The sequence below is a fragment of the Halichoerus grypus genome, chromosome 1, assembly GCF_964656455.1.
Source record: "Halichoerus grypus chromosome 1, mHalGry1.hap1.1, whole genome shotgun sequence".
Classification (NCBI taxonomy): Eukaryota; Metazoa; Chordata; class Mammalia; order Carnivora; family Phocidae; genus Halichoerus; species Halichoerus grypus.
In genome coordinates this window covers 167152440-167168813 of record NC_135712.1, presented here as the reverse complement: position 1 = coordinate 167168813, position 16374 = coordinate 167152440, and the positions used below count along the sequence as shown (strand labels likewise).

The following is a 16374-nucleotide window of genomic DNA, read 5'->3' as shown; positions in this document are numbered from 1 at the left end:
AATACAAAATATATTCTTCTTATTTTAACTACCCTAAAAGATAACTGTCTGTTTAAAGGAAAACAAGATATTGTGTTAACAGCATAGGTAAAAATGTAAAACTCATGACAACAACACAAAGAATTAGGGATTGGAAGTATACTGTTGTAAGGTTCTTATACTACAAATGAAGTATATCATTTGAAGGTAGACTGTGACTACTTAAAGGTGGTTATTACAAACCGTAGGTCAACCACTAAAACTTTCTGAAAAAGAGAAAATAAGCCCAAAACAGAAATAAAATGTGTTAGTAAAAAATACTCAATCCAAAAGAGAATGAATGAATGAATGAATGAATGAATAAAATGGAATGAAAAGCAGACAGAACAAGAAGAAAACACTTAGCAAGATTTTAACTGTAAAGCCAACTGTTATTGATAATTACATTAAATGTAAATGATCTAAAAGCAAAAATAAGAGACAGAAAATGCAGATTAGAGTAAAAAAAAATCAAGAACAAACTATATGCTTTCAGCAAAGAACCCATTTTATTTTTTTTTTAAGATTTTATTTATTTGAGAGAAAGAGAAAGGGAGCATGAGCAGGGAAAGGGACAGAGGGACAAGCAGTCTCCGTGCTAAGTTGGGGCTGGATCCGAGGACGCTGAGATCATGACCTGGGCCTGAGATCATGACTGAGCCACCACCCCAGCATCCCCAAAGTACTCACTTTAAATAAAAGATATAGACAGGCTCAAAATAAAGGTATGGAGAAAGATGTATCATATAAATACTAATGAGAAGAAAGGCAGAATAGCTGTATTAATATCAGGCACAACAGACTTTAGAAAAATGAATGTTATCAAGGATGAAGAGGGAAATTATAGGTATAGACGCCTGGGTGGCTCAGTCAATTAAGCATCTGCCTTTGGCTCAGGTCATGATCCCAGTGCTTCTCCCTCTGCCTGTCGCTCCCCCTCTTGTGCTCTCTCTCTCTCTGATAAATAAATAAATAAAATCTAAAAAAAAAGAGAGAAATTATATAATGATAAAGGGGTTAATTCACTAAGAAAACATAGCTTTCCTATATGTGTTTGCACCTAGAACAGAAATTAAAAATGAACAAGAACTTCTAGTTCTTTTTCTTTTTTTAAAGATATTATTTATTTATTTGACAGAGAGAGACACAGCAAGAGAGGGAACACAAGCAGGAGGAGTGAGAGGGAGAAGCAGGCCTCCCGCCGAGCAGGGAGCCCGATGCAGGGCTCAATCCCAGGACTCTGGGATCACAATCTGAGCAGAAGGCAGATGCTTAACGACTGAGCCACCCAGGCGCCCCCAAGAACGTCTAGTTCTGAAGAAGATGGATTTGACTCATTTCTCATATTCTTCCTAAGTATAACTAAAACCCTTAGATGTAATATAATAACAGACAATTATAAGAGAACTCTGAAAGATAGAAGGAGGAAGATGAACTGGCTAAGGGTCTCAGAATTCAAGGAACAACATGATGGTGAGTTCCCTAGGCTTTCTCTTTATCTTCTATATATCCCAGACTGGGCACTGGTGAAGCTGCAACCCAGAACCACCAACTGTCACACGCACACATACACACACACACACAAATCTCCAAGAAAGCATTTTCTTTCTAGCAAAGGACTATGAAAGGAAGAGACCAAAAAACTTTTTGACAATACCTGACCTACTCCAACTAAATCCTGCCCACTAAAGTATCATGAGAGAATAAGTGTAGGGTGTGGATTCCACTCCCCTTCTCCCCCAGCAGTAACAGGAAGACTGGGGACAGTTTTTCTCTTCCAGCAACACTGTGCCAGTAGAGACCTAGTGAGTAACCTAGACCTCTATCCCTCACCCACCAGTAGCAGGCAGCACCCTCCCACCCCCTAACTAGTGATTGGAGTGAGGATCTCAAAGAGAAAAAACCTGAAGAAAAGCATTCTTTAAACCTGCACAGCAAATCCTAAACACATTCCTGACCCTCACATGTGAAATACTCTAAAATTAATAGGCCAGGGGCGCCTGGGTGGCTCAGTCATTTAAGCATCTGCCTTCAGCTCAGGGCATGATCCCAGGGTCCTCGGATCTAGTCCCACATCGGGCTCCCTGCTCAGCGGGGAGTCTGCTTCTCCCTCTGCCTACCACTCCCCCTGCTTGTACGTGCTCTCTCTCTCTGACAAATAAATAAAATCTTTGAAAAAAATAAAATTAAATTAATAGGCCAAAAGGTCTGAGAACTGAAGCACAGTATGGAATACCAGGTTTTCTGAGTGTCCCCAGGTAGCAATTAAATGAAGCAGCTCTGAACAACACTGCAAGAGCTCTGAAAACTAAATTGTCATTAGAACCACAGTCCACAGAAACAGGCCTGGATCTGCAAACTAAACCTAAACAGAGTGACTGCCTGCTAAAGTAGAATATTAAAAAAGGAGCTAGAATCTCATATTACAGTCAAAATGTCTAAGACACAATAAAAAACACTTGTCAACTAAGAAGGAGGAAAATCATAACTTCAATGAAAAAAGGCAATCAACAAACATTGAGATGATTCAAATCTTGAAACTATCTGATAAGAATTTTAAAGCTACCATCATAAAAATGCTTCAAGAGTACACTGGTATGTGGAATTTAAGAAACAAAACAGAGGATCATATGGGAAGAGAGGAAAAAATAAAACAAGAGGAAACTAGAGAGGGAGACGAACCGTAAGAGACTCTTAATCATAGAAAACAAACTGAGGGATGCTGGGAGGGGAGGTGGGTAGGAGGCTAGGTAACTGCGTGATGGGCATTAAGGAGGGCACGTGATGTACTGAGCACTGGGTATTATATAAGACTGATGAATCACAGACCTGTACCTCTGAAACCAATTATACATTATATGTTAATTGAATTTAAATTAAAAAAATGTTTTAAAAAATGCTTCAAGAGTAATTAGGAGCACTCTCAAAACAAAACTGCTATTGTATATAATATTTTTATGACAGTCAGTGGTCCATTATAAAAATATATCTTCTTAAAGTAGTTTAAATGTTACATTTAAGTTATTAATGTCTTATACTTGGAAGGGACAACTAAATAACAACAATTAGAAACAAAGTGAAACAAATGAACCCCACTGTATTTCAGTAAAAAACCAAATCACAATGAAGAAAGATAAAAAGGAAATTACGAACACAATATTTGACTACATACCCTCAGTCCAACAAAGAGAGGAGGGGAGAGGAAGTCTGGGAGAGAAAACTAAAAATATCCTGAGTTCTTTTTTATAGATAGGTCTGTTTTGCAGTGGTGTAGTAGTACTGATGAAGCAATTCTGAAACTATTTTAGATGTGCTGTTGTAAATGTGCTAATGCTATTGAAGGGAGGATTCTCCCCATGGCAGAAAAAAAAAAGGGAAATATAAATATGTAATAGAGAAAGGTAAAGAACTCTGTGGGGTTGGACTGTAAGCACAGGTATCAGTATGTTCTCATGATTTCTAATGCATGTAAGTGTAAATGGATTTACATGGGTACATACACATATAGTACACAGGCATACGTGCATCATGAGATACCACTACATATCCAACAGAATGGCTAAAATTAGGAAGACTGAAAATACTAAGTGTTTACAAGGAAGTGGAGCAAGTGGATCTCTCATACAATGAAAAATACTGCAGCCATTTAAAAAACAGTTCAGCAATTTCTTTACTTTTAAGCATACACTTACCATACGACCCAGTAATTCTACTACTGGGTATTTATCCAAGAAAAATTAAAACATATGGCTATACAAAGATCTGTAAGCCCATGTTCATCGAAGCTTTATCCATAATAGCCAAAAACTGGAACACTGCTTGACAATAAAAATGAGTAAACTACTGATAAATACAGCAACACGAATAAATTTCAAGAGCACTCCACTAAGTGAAAGAAGCCAGATATAAAAGACTACATAATGTACAATATGTATAATTCCATTTGTCTGGCATTTTAGAAAAGGCAAAACTATAGAAACATAAAAGATCAGTATATCCCAGGGCCTTACAAAAGGGCAGAGGAACTTTTGGAGAAGAAAATGTTCTATATTTTGACTGAAATGATAGCTAAATGACTCTGCATACATTTGTCAAAACTCATCTAACTGTACACTCTAAGAGGATGAATTACAGGAGCACCTGGGTAGCATAGTCGGTTGAGCGTCCAACTCTTGGTTTCAGCTCAGGTCATGATTTCAGGGTTGTGAAATCAAGCACCTTGTGGGGCTCTGCACTCAGTGTAGAGTCTGCTTCAGACCCTCTCTCCCTCTCCCTCTGCCCCTCCCCACTGCACTCTCCCTCTCTCTCTCTCAAATAAATAAATCTTTAAAAAATAAAAGTAAAAAATAAAAGGATAATTATATACATCAATTTTAAAATGTACACATAAAAAGTGAGTAAATAACAAGTTGCTAGGTACAAGATATGTATAAAAATTAGTTATATTTTTACATACCAATGACAAAAAAATAAAAATTGACAATTTAAAATAAGACACCACTTACAACTGCATCAAAAACATCAAATACCTATGAATAAGTCTTTAAAAAAAAACCCTTCATACTGAAGACTATAAAACATTACTGACAGAAATGAAAAACTAAAGGGATAAACCAAATTCATGCACTGAAACACTCAAATAGTGAACAGATACCAACTTTCCCCAAATTGATCTACAGATTTAACATAGTCCCAATCAAAATCCAAGCAGATTTTAGCTTCTTGATGAAATTTTATAGGCTTATTCTAAAATTTACATGGAAATGCAAAGGGCCTAGAAAAGCCAAGGCAATCTCAAAAAACAAAACTAGAGGAACCACATTGCCAGGCAGCAAGATCTACTGAAAATTACTCATGAAGGGGGCACCTGGGTGGCTCAGTTGTTAAGTGTCTGCCTTCGGCTCAGGTCATGATCCCAGGGTCCTGGGATCAAGCCCCGCATAGGCCTCCCTGCTCAGCGGGAAGTCTGCTTCTCCCTCTCCCGCTCCCCCTGCTTGTGTTCCCTCTCACATTGTCTCACTCTCTGTCAAATAAATAAATAAAATCTTTAAAAAAAAAAAAAATTACTCATAAAGTAATTCAGACAACGCACTACTGACAGAAGGCTAAATGTGACTTAATGGAACAAAACAATATCCAAGACCCACACATACACAGTTACCTGATTCTCAGTTAAGATGTACTGACAATTCAGCAGGGAAAGGATGGTTTTTCAATAAATGGTGCTGCATTGATTGGCTATCCATATGGAAAAACAGGAGAATCTTGCCCTTACCTCACAACATATGCTAAAATAGATTCCAGATAAATTATAGGTCAAAATGTAAAAGCAAAAACAATAAAGCTTTTAGAAGAAAAGAAAATCCTCCTAATTTTGTAGTAGGCAAGGACATAAAAAGCACTAACCAAAGGAAAAATGCAGAAGATTAAATAGTACAATTAAGAACTTGTATTCTTGAATGAAGTCATTTAAGAGAGTGAAAAGGTAAATGAAAGAAGAGATTAGATACACATATATGCAGCAAGATCTGTATACAGAAAATTTCATGCACTCCCTCAAATACATATGAAAAAAAAAGGATACACAGCATAAAAAAATTGGTCGTAACACTTAAAAGGGTATTTCACCAAAAAGGATATCCAGATGGTCAATAAGCATATAAAAATGTGCTAAACATGGGGCGCCTGGGTGGCTCAACTGGTTAAGCATCTGCCTTTGGCTCAGGTCATGATCTCAGGGTCCTGGGATCGAGTCCCGAGTTGAGGGGTCCTTGCTCAATGGGGAGCCTGCTTCTCCCTTTGCCTCTGCCTCTTCCCCACCCCACCCCCGCTTGTTCATTCGTTCTTTCTCTCTCTCAGATAAATAAATAAAAATCTTTTTTAAAAGATGTGCACTTTTCATTTATTCCTTTCAAAACACTATGCAGTATGCAGTATTATAACCCTTATTTTATGGATGAGAAAACTGAGATAATAAGTAACTTGCCCACAGTCTTCTGGTCATAAAGCTGCAGAACTGGGATTATAACCCTGGCTCTCTAGATCAACTCTTCATCCCACACTATCTCTGGAAAGATATACGAAAGAAACCGGAAGCAGTGGTTGCCTCTGAGAAGGGAATAGTGACTGAGAGACCGGCTGCGAGAAAGGCTTATCAGAGAATACTCTAGGTACCTTTTTTTTTTTTTTTGCTGACTCCCTGAAGACTTTTTTTAAATTTTATTTTATTATGTTAATTACCATACATTACATCATTAGTTTTTGATGTAGTGTTCCATGATTCATTGTTTGCGTATAACACCCAGTGTTCCATTCAATACGTGCCCTCTTTAATACCCATCACCAGGCTAACCCATCCCCCCACCCTCCTCCCCTCTAGAACCCTCAATTTGTTTCTCAGAGTTCATAGTCTCTCATGGTTCATCTCCCCCTCTGACTTCCCCCTCTTCATTTTTCCCCTCCTACTATCTTCTTTTTTTTTTTTTTAACATATAATGTATTATTTGTTTCAGAGGTACAGGTCTGTGATTCATCAGTCTAGGTACCTTTTGAAGAAATTCTCATCTGTTATCAAAATTATATTTATTAAAATTTTTTTCTACGACTTATCATCTCTGAGCTACACAAAATTGCTTTAACCAGAAAACAAGAACAACTAATTGCTTTATTAGTTTACCTGATTTAGGATGCAAAGCATCGCACTGGGCATTGTACATGTGTACAAATTCTTGGTGCCTTTTAATGAGCTGTTGTTTATTTCCTTGAATAGATAATCCATGCTGTTTTAGCTTTTTCTTTAAATCACGATCTGAGAGCAAGTTATATACAGTTTTGGGCAGAGGCTTCCTTTTGTGAACAGAACTAAAAAGGGGGAAAAAAGAGATTACTTAGAGTTATTGTGCATTATCAAATGCTCTTCACATAAAACAGTTAATTTGCCTTCTGATGCAGTACCAGTGTGACTGGGAAAATAGTGGAACCATTAAGATAAAAATGGGAAAGAGAAGAATTAAATTTGCAAATAAGGTTGACAATGTTGGACATGAAGCATCTGAGGTGCCCACGGCACATTCAGCTACCAGGGTCTAGGTGGCAGCCAACCTTAGAGAAATATAGGTCTCAGAAAGAGGTCAGGCCTAAAGATGCAGACCCGGGACGCCCATGGAAATGTGCACTAAATGCTGTAAGAACCTCACTTCAGAATCACACTTACATCGACTTCCTCAATTCTCCACTGCTTTAAAGCATGTTGTCCTAAAATGTGCCCATGGTTTCCATGCAAAGTATCTGCAAAAAACCATTACCTCGGATGATCAGAGTACAAACACTATTGAGATTAGACTACAAATTTAAGAATATATCTGCTTTAGAAAAAGTGCTGATCCACAGGCAAAACTGCCCCCTCAAAGTGGAGGCAAACATTGTACAAAAGTTCTAGATTAAATAAAAGATGTGTTGGGATGGTTAGCTTTACCCAATTATTTACTGCCAATGAAAAAAGAATTCTGAAAGTTGACAGGTAGATAATATTCTTATGGCATCATCTTCAAAGAACACAATTGAAAACAATAGCAAGAAATACAAGAGGGTTTTATTCCCTTCAACTTCAATTAATTATATTAACAAATATATAAGGATTACAAGTGTATTAGCAAAACCACCACCTGGCTCTTCATTCTATTTATATAATTAATACACTGACAAGCACTAAGCTACAATTTAATATAGCAGAGCCCTATTAAATGACTTTTTTCTGCTCCCTCCAAAAAAACCAGTTAATAAACATTACTTCTTAAAATGGAACAAAAGTCAAGCTACCTAAGGGTATCAATGACTTGAGATAATTTTATAAACAGGAACTCCTTAGTGAGCTTTAATATATTTAATCTGATTATAACCTGGCTCTCTCAGTACGTTACTTGGCTCAACACCATGGCAATTAGGTGCTTAATAAATATGCATTCAAAGTAGTCATTACAATTCCAATATTTCAAAATTAAAATACCAAAGTTTCCAGTAAAAATTAATAAGCACTTGAAAGTAAACGGTTTATCAAAAAAAAACCCATGATTTTACAAAGGACTTGTATATAACTAGTTTGCCTTCAAGGCCATGCTACCCAAACTGGAGTGAATCTTGGAATCACCAAGAGAGTTTATTAAATTGCAGATTCTTGGTCACGTCTCCATAACACCCCCCAATTCTGATTACGTTCTGAAGTGGAGACCTAAAATCTATGTTAACAAGCTTCCACAGGGTAAATCTGATGTAAATGGCCCAAAGACTATACTGAGAGAAATAGTACAGTTGAATATATGTAGACTGAAAACAACCAAACATTTTTCTATTAATCAACAGTACCATTCCCTGACTAAATTATTTCTTTTATGCTTTATCAATAACATCTAAAAGCCAGAGATAACTATTTAACTATAGAAGGACCTACAAACTCTCAAGAGATTACATTTTTCTGAAAACTACCCAGTGGGCTCTACAAAACAGGTAAGATTACAGCTAAATAAAATCACAGTGGGTAGCAAGAGCTGTAACATTTTGTAGGAGTTTATACAAGCACACTGTGAGGGATAGTTCATTAAGCCTGTATCTGAAACATTTATTTTATCAAGTATAGACAATTAAACTGATGACTGTGAAATTCGAATGGGAAACTGTACTGTTCACTGGCATTTACGATGAAAAGCACCTGCAGATATCAACAATTTCTATCCAGAATTTTAAAATATGAAGCCTGATAGATGATTCCCAAAACATGAAGATAACACTGATCCTTCTTCCATGATTTAGTGAAAATGAGTAATGCATTTAAGGGTCCTCAGAATCTGAAGACATCAAAAGGAAAAATATTCTTTGAATCAACTCTGATACGATTCTACATAGCGGGTTAAGGGTTATCACCCCTAACAAGGAAATGGCCTGTCAGGGTGTTGTAGATAAAATGTTCTAAATGTCACAGTATCTTTTATTTGACCAGACAGACCCCAGGACCAGGATGCAACTTAAGAGAAATGCAGCTCAATGTTCCCCTAAGCATATCTTTACAAATTAGTTTTTTAAGATGTAAATTATGAGGACAAAAAGGTTTTGGGGTCCAATCAGACAACAAAAAGAAATAAAAGGCATCCAAATCGGCAAAGAAGAAGTCAAACTCTCACTCTTTGCAGATGATATGATACTTTATGTGGAAAACCCAAAAGACTCCACCCCAAAACTGCTAGAACTCATACAGGAATTCAGTAAAGTGGCAGGATATAAAATCAATGCACAGAAGTCAGTGGCATTCCTATACACCAACAACAAGTCAGAAGAAAGAGAAATTAAGGAGTCGATCCCATTTACAATTGCACCCAAAACCATAAGATACCTAGGAATAAATCTAACCAAAGAGGCAAAGGATCTGTACTCAGAAAACTATAAAATACTCATGAGAGAAATTGAGGAAGACACAAAGAAATGGAAAAACGTTCCATGCTCATGGATTGGAAGAACAAATATTGTGAAGATGTCAATGCTACCTAGAGCAATCTACACATTCAATGCAATCCCCATCAAAATACCATCCACTTTTTTCAAAGAAATGGAACAAATAATCCTAAAATTTGTATGGAACCAGAAAAGACCCCGCATAGCCAGAGGAATGTTGAAAAAGAAAAGCAAAACTGGCGGCATCACAATTCCGGACTTCCAGCTCTACTACAAAGCTGTCATCATCAAGACAGTACGGTACTGGCACAAAAACAGGCACATAGATCAATGGAACAGAATAGAGAGCCCAGAAATGGACCCTCAACTATATGGTCAACTAATCTTCGACAAAGCAGGAAAGAATGTCCAATGGAAAAAAGACAGTCTCTTCAACAAATGGTTTTGGGAAAATTGGACAGCCACATGCAGAAGAATGAAAGTGGACCATTTCCTTACACCACACACAAAAATAGACTCCAAATGGTTGAAAGACCTCAATGTGAGACAGGAGTCCATCAAAATCCTAAAGGAGAACACAGGCAGCAACCTCTTCGACCTCAGCCGCAGCAACTTCTTCCTAGAAACATCGCCAAAGGCAAGGGAAGCAAGGGCAAAAATGAACTATTGGGACTTCATCAAGATAAGAAGCTTTTGCAAAGCAAAGGAAACAGTCAACAAAACCAAAAGACAACTGACAGAATGGGAGAAGATATTTGCAAATGACATATCAGATAAAGGGCTAGTATCCAAAATCTATAAAGAACTCATCAAACTCAACACCAAAAGAACAAATGATCCAATCAAGAAATGGGCAGAAGACATGAACAGACATTTTTCCAAAGAAGACATCCAAATGGCCAACAGACACATGAAAAAGTGCTCAATATCGTTCGGCATCAGGGAAATCCAAATCAAAACCTCAATGAGATACCACCTCACACCAGTCAGAATGGCTAAAATTAACAAGTCAGGAAATGACAGATGTTGGCGGGGATGCGGAGAAAGGGGAACCCTCCTACACTGTTGGTGGGAATGCAAGCTGGTGCAGCCACTCTGGAAAACAGTATGGAGGTTCCTCAAAAAGTTGAAAATAGAGCTACCATAGGATCCAGCAATTGCACTACTGGGTATTTACACCAAAGATACAAAAGTAGGGACCCGAAAGTGCACCCCGATGTTTATAGCAGCAATGTCCACAATAGCCAAACTGTGGAAAGAGCCAAGATGTCCATCAACAGATGAATGGATAAAGAAGATGTGGTATATATATACAATGGAATATTATGCAGCCATCAAAAGGAATGAGATCTTGCCAATTGCAACGACGTGGATGGAACTGGAGGGTATTATGCTGAGCGATATAAGTCAAACAGAGAAAGACATGTATCATATGACCTCACTGATATGAGAAATTCTTAATCTCAGGAAACAAACTGAGGGTTGCTCGAGTGGGGGGTGGGGTGGGAGGGATGGGGTGACTGGGTGATGGACACTGGGGAGGGTATGTGCTCTGGTAAGCGCTGTGAATTGTGCAAGACTGTTGAATCTCAGATCTGTACCTCTGAAACAAATAATGCAATATATGTTAAGAAAGAAAAAAAAAAAGAAGAATGTAGCAGGAGGGGAAGAATGAAGGGGGGGAAATTGGAGGGGTAGACGAACCATGAGAGACGATGGACTCTGAAAAACAAACTGAGGGTTCTAGAGGGGAGGGGGTTGGGAGGATGGGTTAGCCTGGTGATGGGTATTGAGGAGGGCACGTTCTGCATGGAGCACTGGGTGTTATGCACAAACAGTGAATCATGGAACACTATATCTAAAACTAATGATGTAACGCATGGGGATTAACATAACAATAAAAAAATTTTTTAAAAAGTACTTAAGTGACGCAAACAATGAATCATGGATCACTACATCAAAAACTAATGATGTAATGTATGGTGATTAACATAACAAAATAAAAAAAAGTACTTAAGTGTAAAAAAAAAAAAAAAAGGTTTTGGGGTCAAGGGGTGCCTGAGTGCCTCAGTTGGTTAAGCGTCTACCTTTTGGCTCAGGTCATGATCTCAGGGTCCTGGGATGGAGCCCCGCAGCCGGCTCCCTGCTCAGTGGGGAGTCTGCTCCCTCTGCCCCTCCCCCTGCTCATACTCTCTCTAATAAATAAATGAAATCTTGGGAAAAAAAAAGATTTTGGGGTCAAATAATGTAGTAATTACTGGATTAAATAAAATCCAACAATTACCTTTGATGTAGGACTTCTCAGATCCTTCAATACACTCACTGGTATAGTGAGTCTTTCCCTAAGAGAGATATGATATGCAGTGCTTCTAAACTGCAAGCCAGAGCAAACGGCAGGACTACAGTATTCCAAGGAGCAAGGTTTGGAACCACTATTGGAACCTGAACTTAATTATGTATGGATGAGTATGTCTTTGGATAAACTGACAGAACTAAATGTATTTAGAAGAAATATGACAGATGCATCTAGAAAAAGAGCAGTCCAAGCAAGAGTATCAGTGTTGACTTCTTACTATTCAAGGAGAACATGCTCAGCCTTTACACTTGAAACTCATTCCTCAGGAAGAAACATTTCTTTTTTTTTTAAGTGGGCTCCATGCCCAATGTGGGGCCTGAACTCAGGACCCTGAGATTGAGAGTCACATGCTCTACTGACTGAGCCAGCCAGGCGCCCCAGGAAGAAACATTTCTAAGGAGAAATGCAGGTCACCAGATTCTCATGGTTTATGGGAAATAACCCTCAGGATGAAGGAGACAGAATGGAAGAGGTGGCAAATAGTTTATAAAGTACAAGAAGTACCTTGTTAAAGTAGCTCAATGGTTATGCTTTAACTTTCTTACCTTCTGAGGCTTTCCTTCTTCTCCTCACGTGTTAAACAGCTGTCTAAGTGCTTATTAATGTGATTTTCTGGAATATTAACCCCGCAAACAGGACAATCCACTGTATTTTTTTAAAAAGAGAAAGAGAGACTTTATTATTTACAGAAAGGGCAAAAATAATGTATAACCTGTCATCTTTTAGCAATTAATATAAAAAAAAAAAAAATCCCAACCTTAACATGCACTTAGAAAAGCAGAAGAGAAAAAGAATGACACCTCAGGGCAACAGGATTGGGAAAGACTGTTCACTGAGTAATGGCTAAATTGTGGTAAGTCACATAATTAGAATCTGCGGCCTACAGGAAGAGATTGCAAAGAAGTCTGGGGATTCATTTATTAGAAAATGCTTTGGTTAAGTCTTTTCTACAGAGGTGTGACCAGCCTATAGAACTAATCTTAAGTTTTCCGGTCCAGGAGTCATTCATATGTAGCACTGTAGCAATCGTAACAACATGAATAAGATACACCTGGCTGGGGATGAGAGAGTATGCAAAGCTAAACTGAAGCATTTGTTGGTTTGGGCCAACTACTGTTCAAATCAGCAATGGTTACAAATTCGATAATTTAGCTCTCATTTGTAATTACAAATGTAGTGTTGCCATTAGGAAACACAATCATTCTCAAACTGTTTGACGAAGTTGCAGAGAACTGTGGAAGAATCTTGGGGCCCAGAGGCCACCATGATAAAGGCTGGGATGAAGCAGGAGGTCAGGCCCTCCATCTCTACTTCAATGGAGCAAGGCCAATTTTATCTATTTTATGTTTTACAGTTCATGGTAAGATTTCATTTGAAAAAAACTGGTCTGTTAGGGGGAAAAAATTAACTATCAAGCTAAAAACACTACAACAAGAACTGTCAATTGATAGACTGACAAAAGATAGGGTAGGAAATGCAAGATCCACATATCCTTAAAAATTTTATTTTTTTTAAGATTTTATTTACTTATTTGAGAGAGAGAGATAGCAAGAGAGCGAGCACATGAACAGGGGCAGAGGGAGAAGCAGATTCCCTTGCTAGCAGGGAGCCTGATGCAGGGCTCAATCCAGGACCCCGAGCCCCTCCTTACAAAATTTAAACCCTTGAGTATTAATACGCTAACTTCAATCTAAGTTTAATAACCACTAATTGCGGGGCGCCTGTGTGGCTCAGTTGGTTGAGCATCTGCCTTCGGCTCAGGTCATGATCTCAGGGTCCTGGAATCGAGCCTGTGTCATCAGGCTCCGTGCTCAGCAAGGAGTCTGCTTCTCCCTCTCCCTCTGCCCCTCCCAACTGTTCATACTCTCTTGTGCATGCTCTCTCTCCCCCTCTCCCTCAGGTAAATAAATAAAATCTTTAAAAAAAACTAAAATGAATAACCACTAATTGCCCTGCACTATGTATGATGTGGGCATACCAAAGATGTCTAAGACATAGTTTCTGCCTAAAAGGTGCTCTGAACTTCACGGGTAAGAGGAAACATGGAAACAATAGGTTAAACAAGCTGATCGAGTCATCAAAAAAGCAAACTATACACAAAATAGTCCAGAAAACAAGTGCCGTAACACTTTCGTGATGTGAGATGTCAATATTGTCTAACATAACCAAAGAATGGTTAGGATCTGGATAGAATCTAGAAAGATAAAACAGGGGTCAGCAAAACTTTTTTTTTTTTTTTTTAAGAGAGCAAGAGCGTGCAGGTGAGTGAGCATGGTTGGGTGGGGATCTCAAGCAGGCTCCCTGCTGAGTACAGAGCCCAATGCAGGGCTCAATCTCACAACCCTGATATCATGACCTGAGCCAAAATCAAGACTTGGATGCTTAACCGACTGAACCACCCAGGCGCCCCAGCAAACCTTTTTAGTTAAGGGCCAGTTAGTAGAGATTTTAGGCTCTGCAGGCTAGATGGTCTGTGTTACAACTACTAATCACTGCCATGGAGCATGAAAGCATTCATAAACAATATGTCAACAAATGGGTGTGGCTATTTTCCAGTGAACCTTTACTTACAAAAATAAAGTGTCAAGCCAAACTTGGCCTGCAGCTTGTAGTTTTTCCAATCTCTGGGTGTATTCAAGGAATAATGGGAAGATCAGTTTGGCTAGCACAGAAGGATTTTTGAGACAGAGGTCAGACATCTAGGGGAGGGGTCAAATTGTCTATGGCTATAAATGCCAGTCAGAACAGCTTGGAAGTGTTCAAAAAGGGGTATAAGAAGATAAAACGAGTTCGTTAAGATTAAACTGGAACTGATATGAAAGATGAGAAGGGAAATTAAAAGCTGAAAAATAGGGGCGCCTGGGTGGCTCAGTCGGTTAAGCGTCTGCCTTCGGCTCAGGTCATGATCCCAGGGTCCTGGGATCGAGCCCCACATCGGGCTTCCTGCTCGGCGGAAAGCCCGCTTCTCCCTCTCCCATTCCCCCTTGCTTGTGTTCCCTCTCTCGCTGTGTCTCTCTCTGTCAAATAAATAAATAAAATCTTTAAAAAAAAAAAAAGCTGAAAAATAAAAAGCTACTGCCATAGTTAAAATATGAGCTAACTAAAATTGTTCCATTTTTCCAGCAATCAGCCTGAATTCCTATTCTGTGAGAGAGAAAGAGTATAAAAATATCTTGCAGCATTGCCTACATCAATTTCTGAGACTGTTATAATGTAAAATTTGGTTTGTCCTTTCCCATTCCATCCCCCTCAAGATGCTTATTTATTCTCAGGTCATATGGGATGAAAAGATTTCCATTAAGTAAGAAAATACATATATGAAAATAATTTCCTACCTTTGGTAACCTGTTTCAAAGTTGATGTAGAGGGTGTCTCAGGAACATGAGCATCTAAGGAACACGGAGCTGCCTTTTCTATAGGTGTCTCTTTGGTCTTTGAAGAAGTGCTCACCTCTTTCTGAGGGGTGCGTTTACTCTCATTCTCTTTTATCAACAACTCTGATGTGGAACCACCAGTTTCTCTAATCAAGAAATTCTCCATTAACCTGCTTCCTTGCTTTAAAGAACGTCTGAAGGCTACAGGAGTGTGTACTTTGGAAGCAAGGTTCTTTGAAGAGGAAGAAGCAGGAGATATGGGTGGTGACTCTAAGGCAAACTGCAACAGATGATTCCTTGAAGCACAAAAAATACAATGGATAATGAAGATGTCAAGTTATATACAATAAGTTAACTGACATAAGCTTAGTTTACCCAATTAACACTTGCTTCTGTGAAATACAGAACTTACTCCATAATGGCAACCAAACCAGTATTTCTTCAAAGCAATAAATCTGACTTAAAAAGCAGTTAATCTTTTATAAAGGAAAATGGAGATACTTCAGAATCTGGCCATGAAGAATACCTGGTATAAGACTTACTCTCCAACCATACGTAACTTTAAAATTGAACAAAACACACAAAACAAATGTTTATAGCATGGACTATAATCAATACAAGGCTCCAGTCACTGAAAGAAAAGAGAAACATGAGGTGATCCAACATTCCCCCAAGAACTTCCCCTGGAAGCATCTTCTCGGAATTAGGTATTGAAATGAAGTCCAAATAGAGACCAGAGGGAAGAGAGATCAGAGTCCTGGGCAAAGATGGCTAGGATTACCCCCAAAGAAAGAGAACCCCAAAAATCTGCACAGAAATTCTCATCCACTCCTGATCACCTCCAGGGCTTCAAAAGCCTGAGAGAGAGAGAACAAGAGAACCTCGCAGGAAGCACATGCTGAGAAGCTGAGAAAAGTTGAAAAGTTGTTGGAGTTTGAGCCCAGCCAAATTGGAAAGATCTTGGAAAAAAGGCCACACCTTAGGAAAAAGGACCATACTCTGGAAATATAAAACATTAATAGACCAAACCCAACAAAACACTAAATAAGGCCCTAACAGAATAAAAGTGAAGAGCTGGTGGGACACCAGCTCAATCAGTTAACCATCTGACTCTCAATTTCAGCTCAGGTCTTGTCAGCATAGTGAGTTAAAGCCTCGCATTGGGCTCCACACCAGGCATGGAGC

General features: G+C 38.6%; 1 protein-coding gene across 2 annotated transcripts in view; it reads right to left on the bottom strand.

Moving 5' to 3' along the window:
* The window catches only part of RAD18 (RAD18 E3 ubiquitin protein ligase), a 104823-nt gene that overhangs the window by 51622 nt on the left and 36827 nt on the right, over window positions 1-16374 (bottom strand). For both annotated transcript variants that reach the window (XM_036099893.2, XM_036099894.2), the window contains exons 5-7: window positions 15151-15485; window positions 12361-12460; window positions 6695-6879 (exon numbers count right to left, since the gene is read on the bottom strand). In XM_036099893.2, coding sequence (XP_035955786.1) covers window positions 6695-6879; window positions 12361-12460; window positions 15151-15485 — 620 coding nt within the window. The remainder of the gene's footprint in view (window positions 1-6694; window positions 6880-12360; window positions 12461-15150; window positions 15486-16374) is intronic.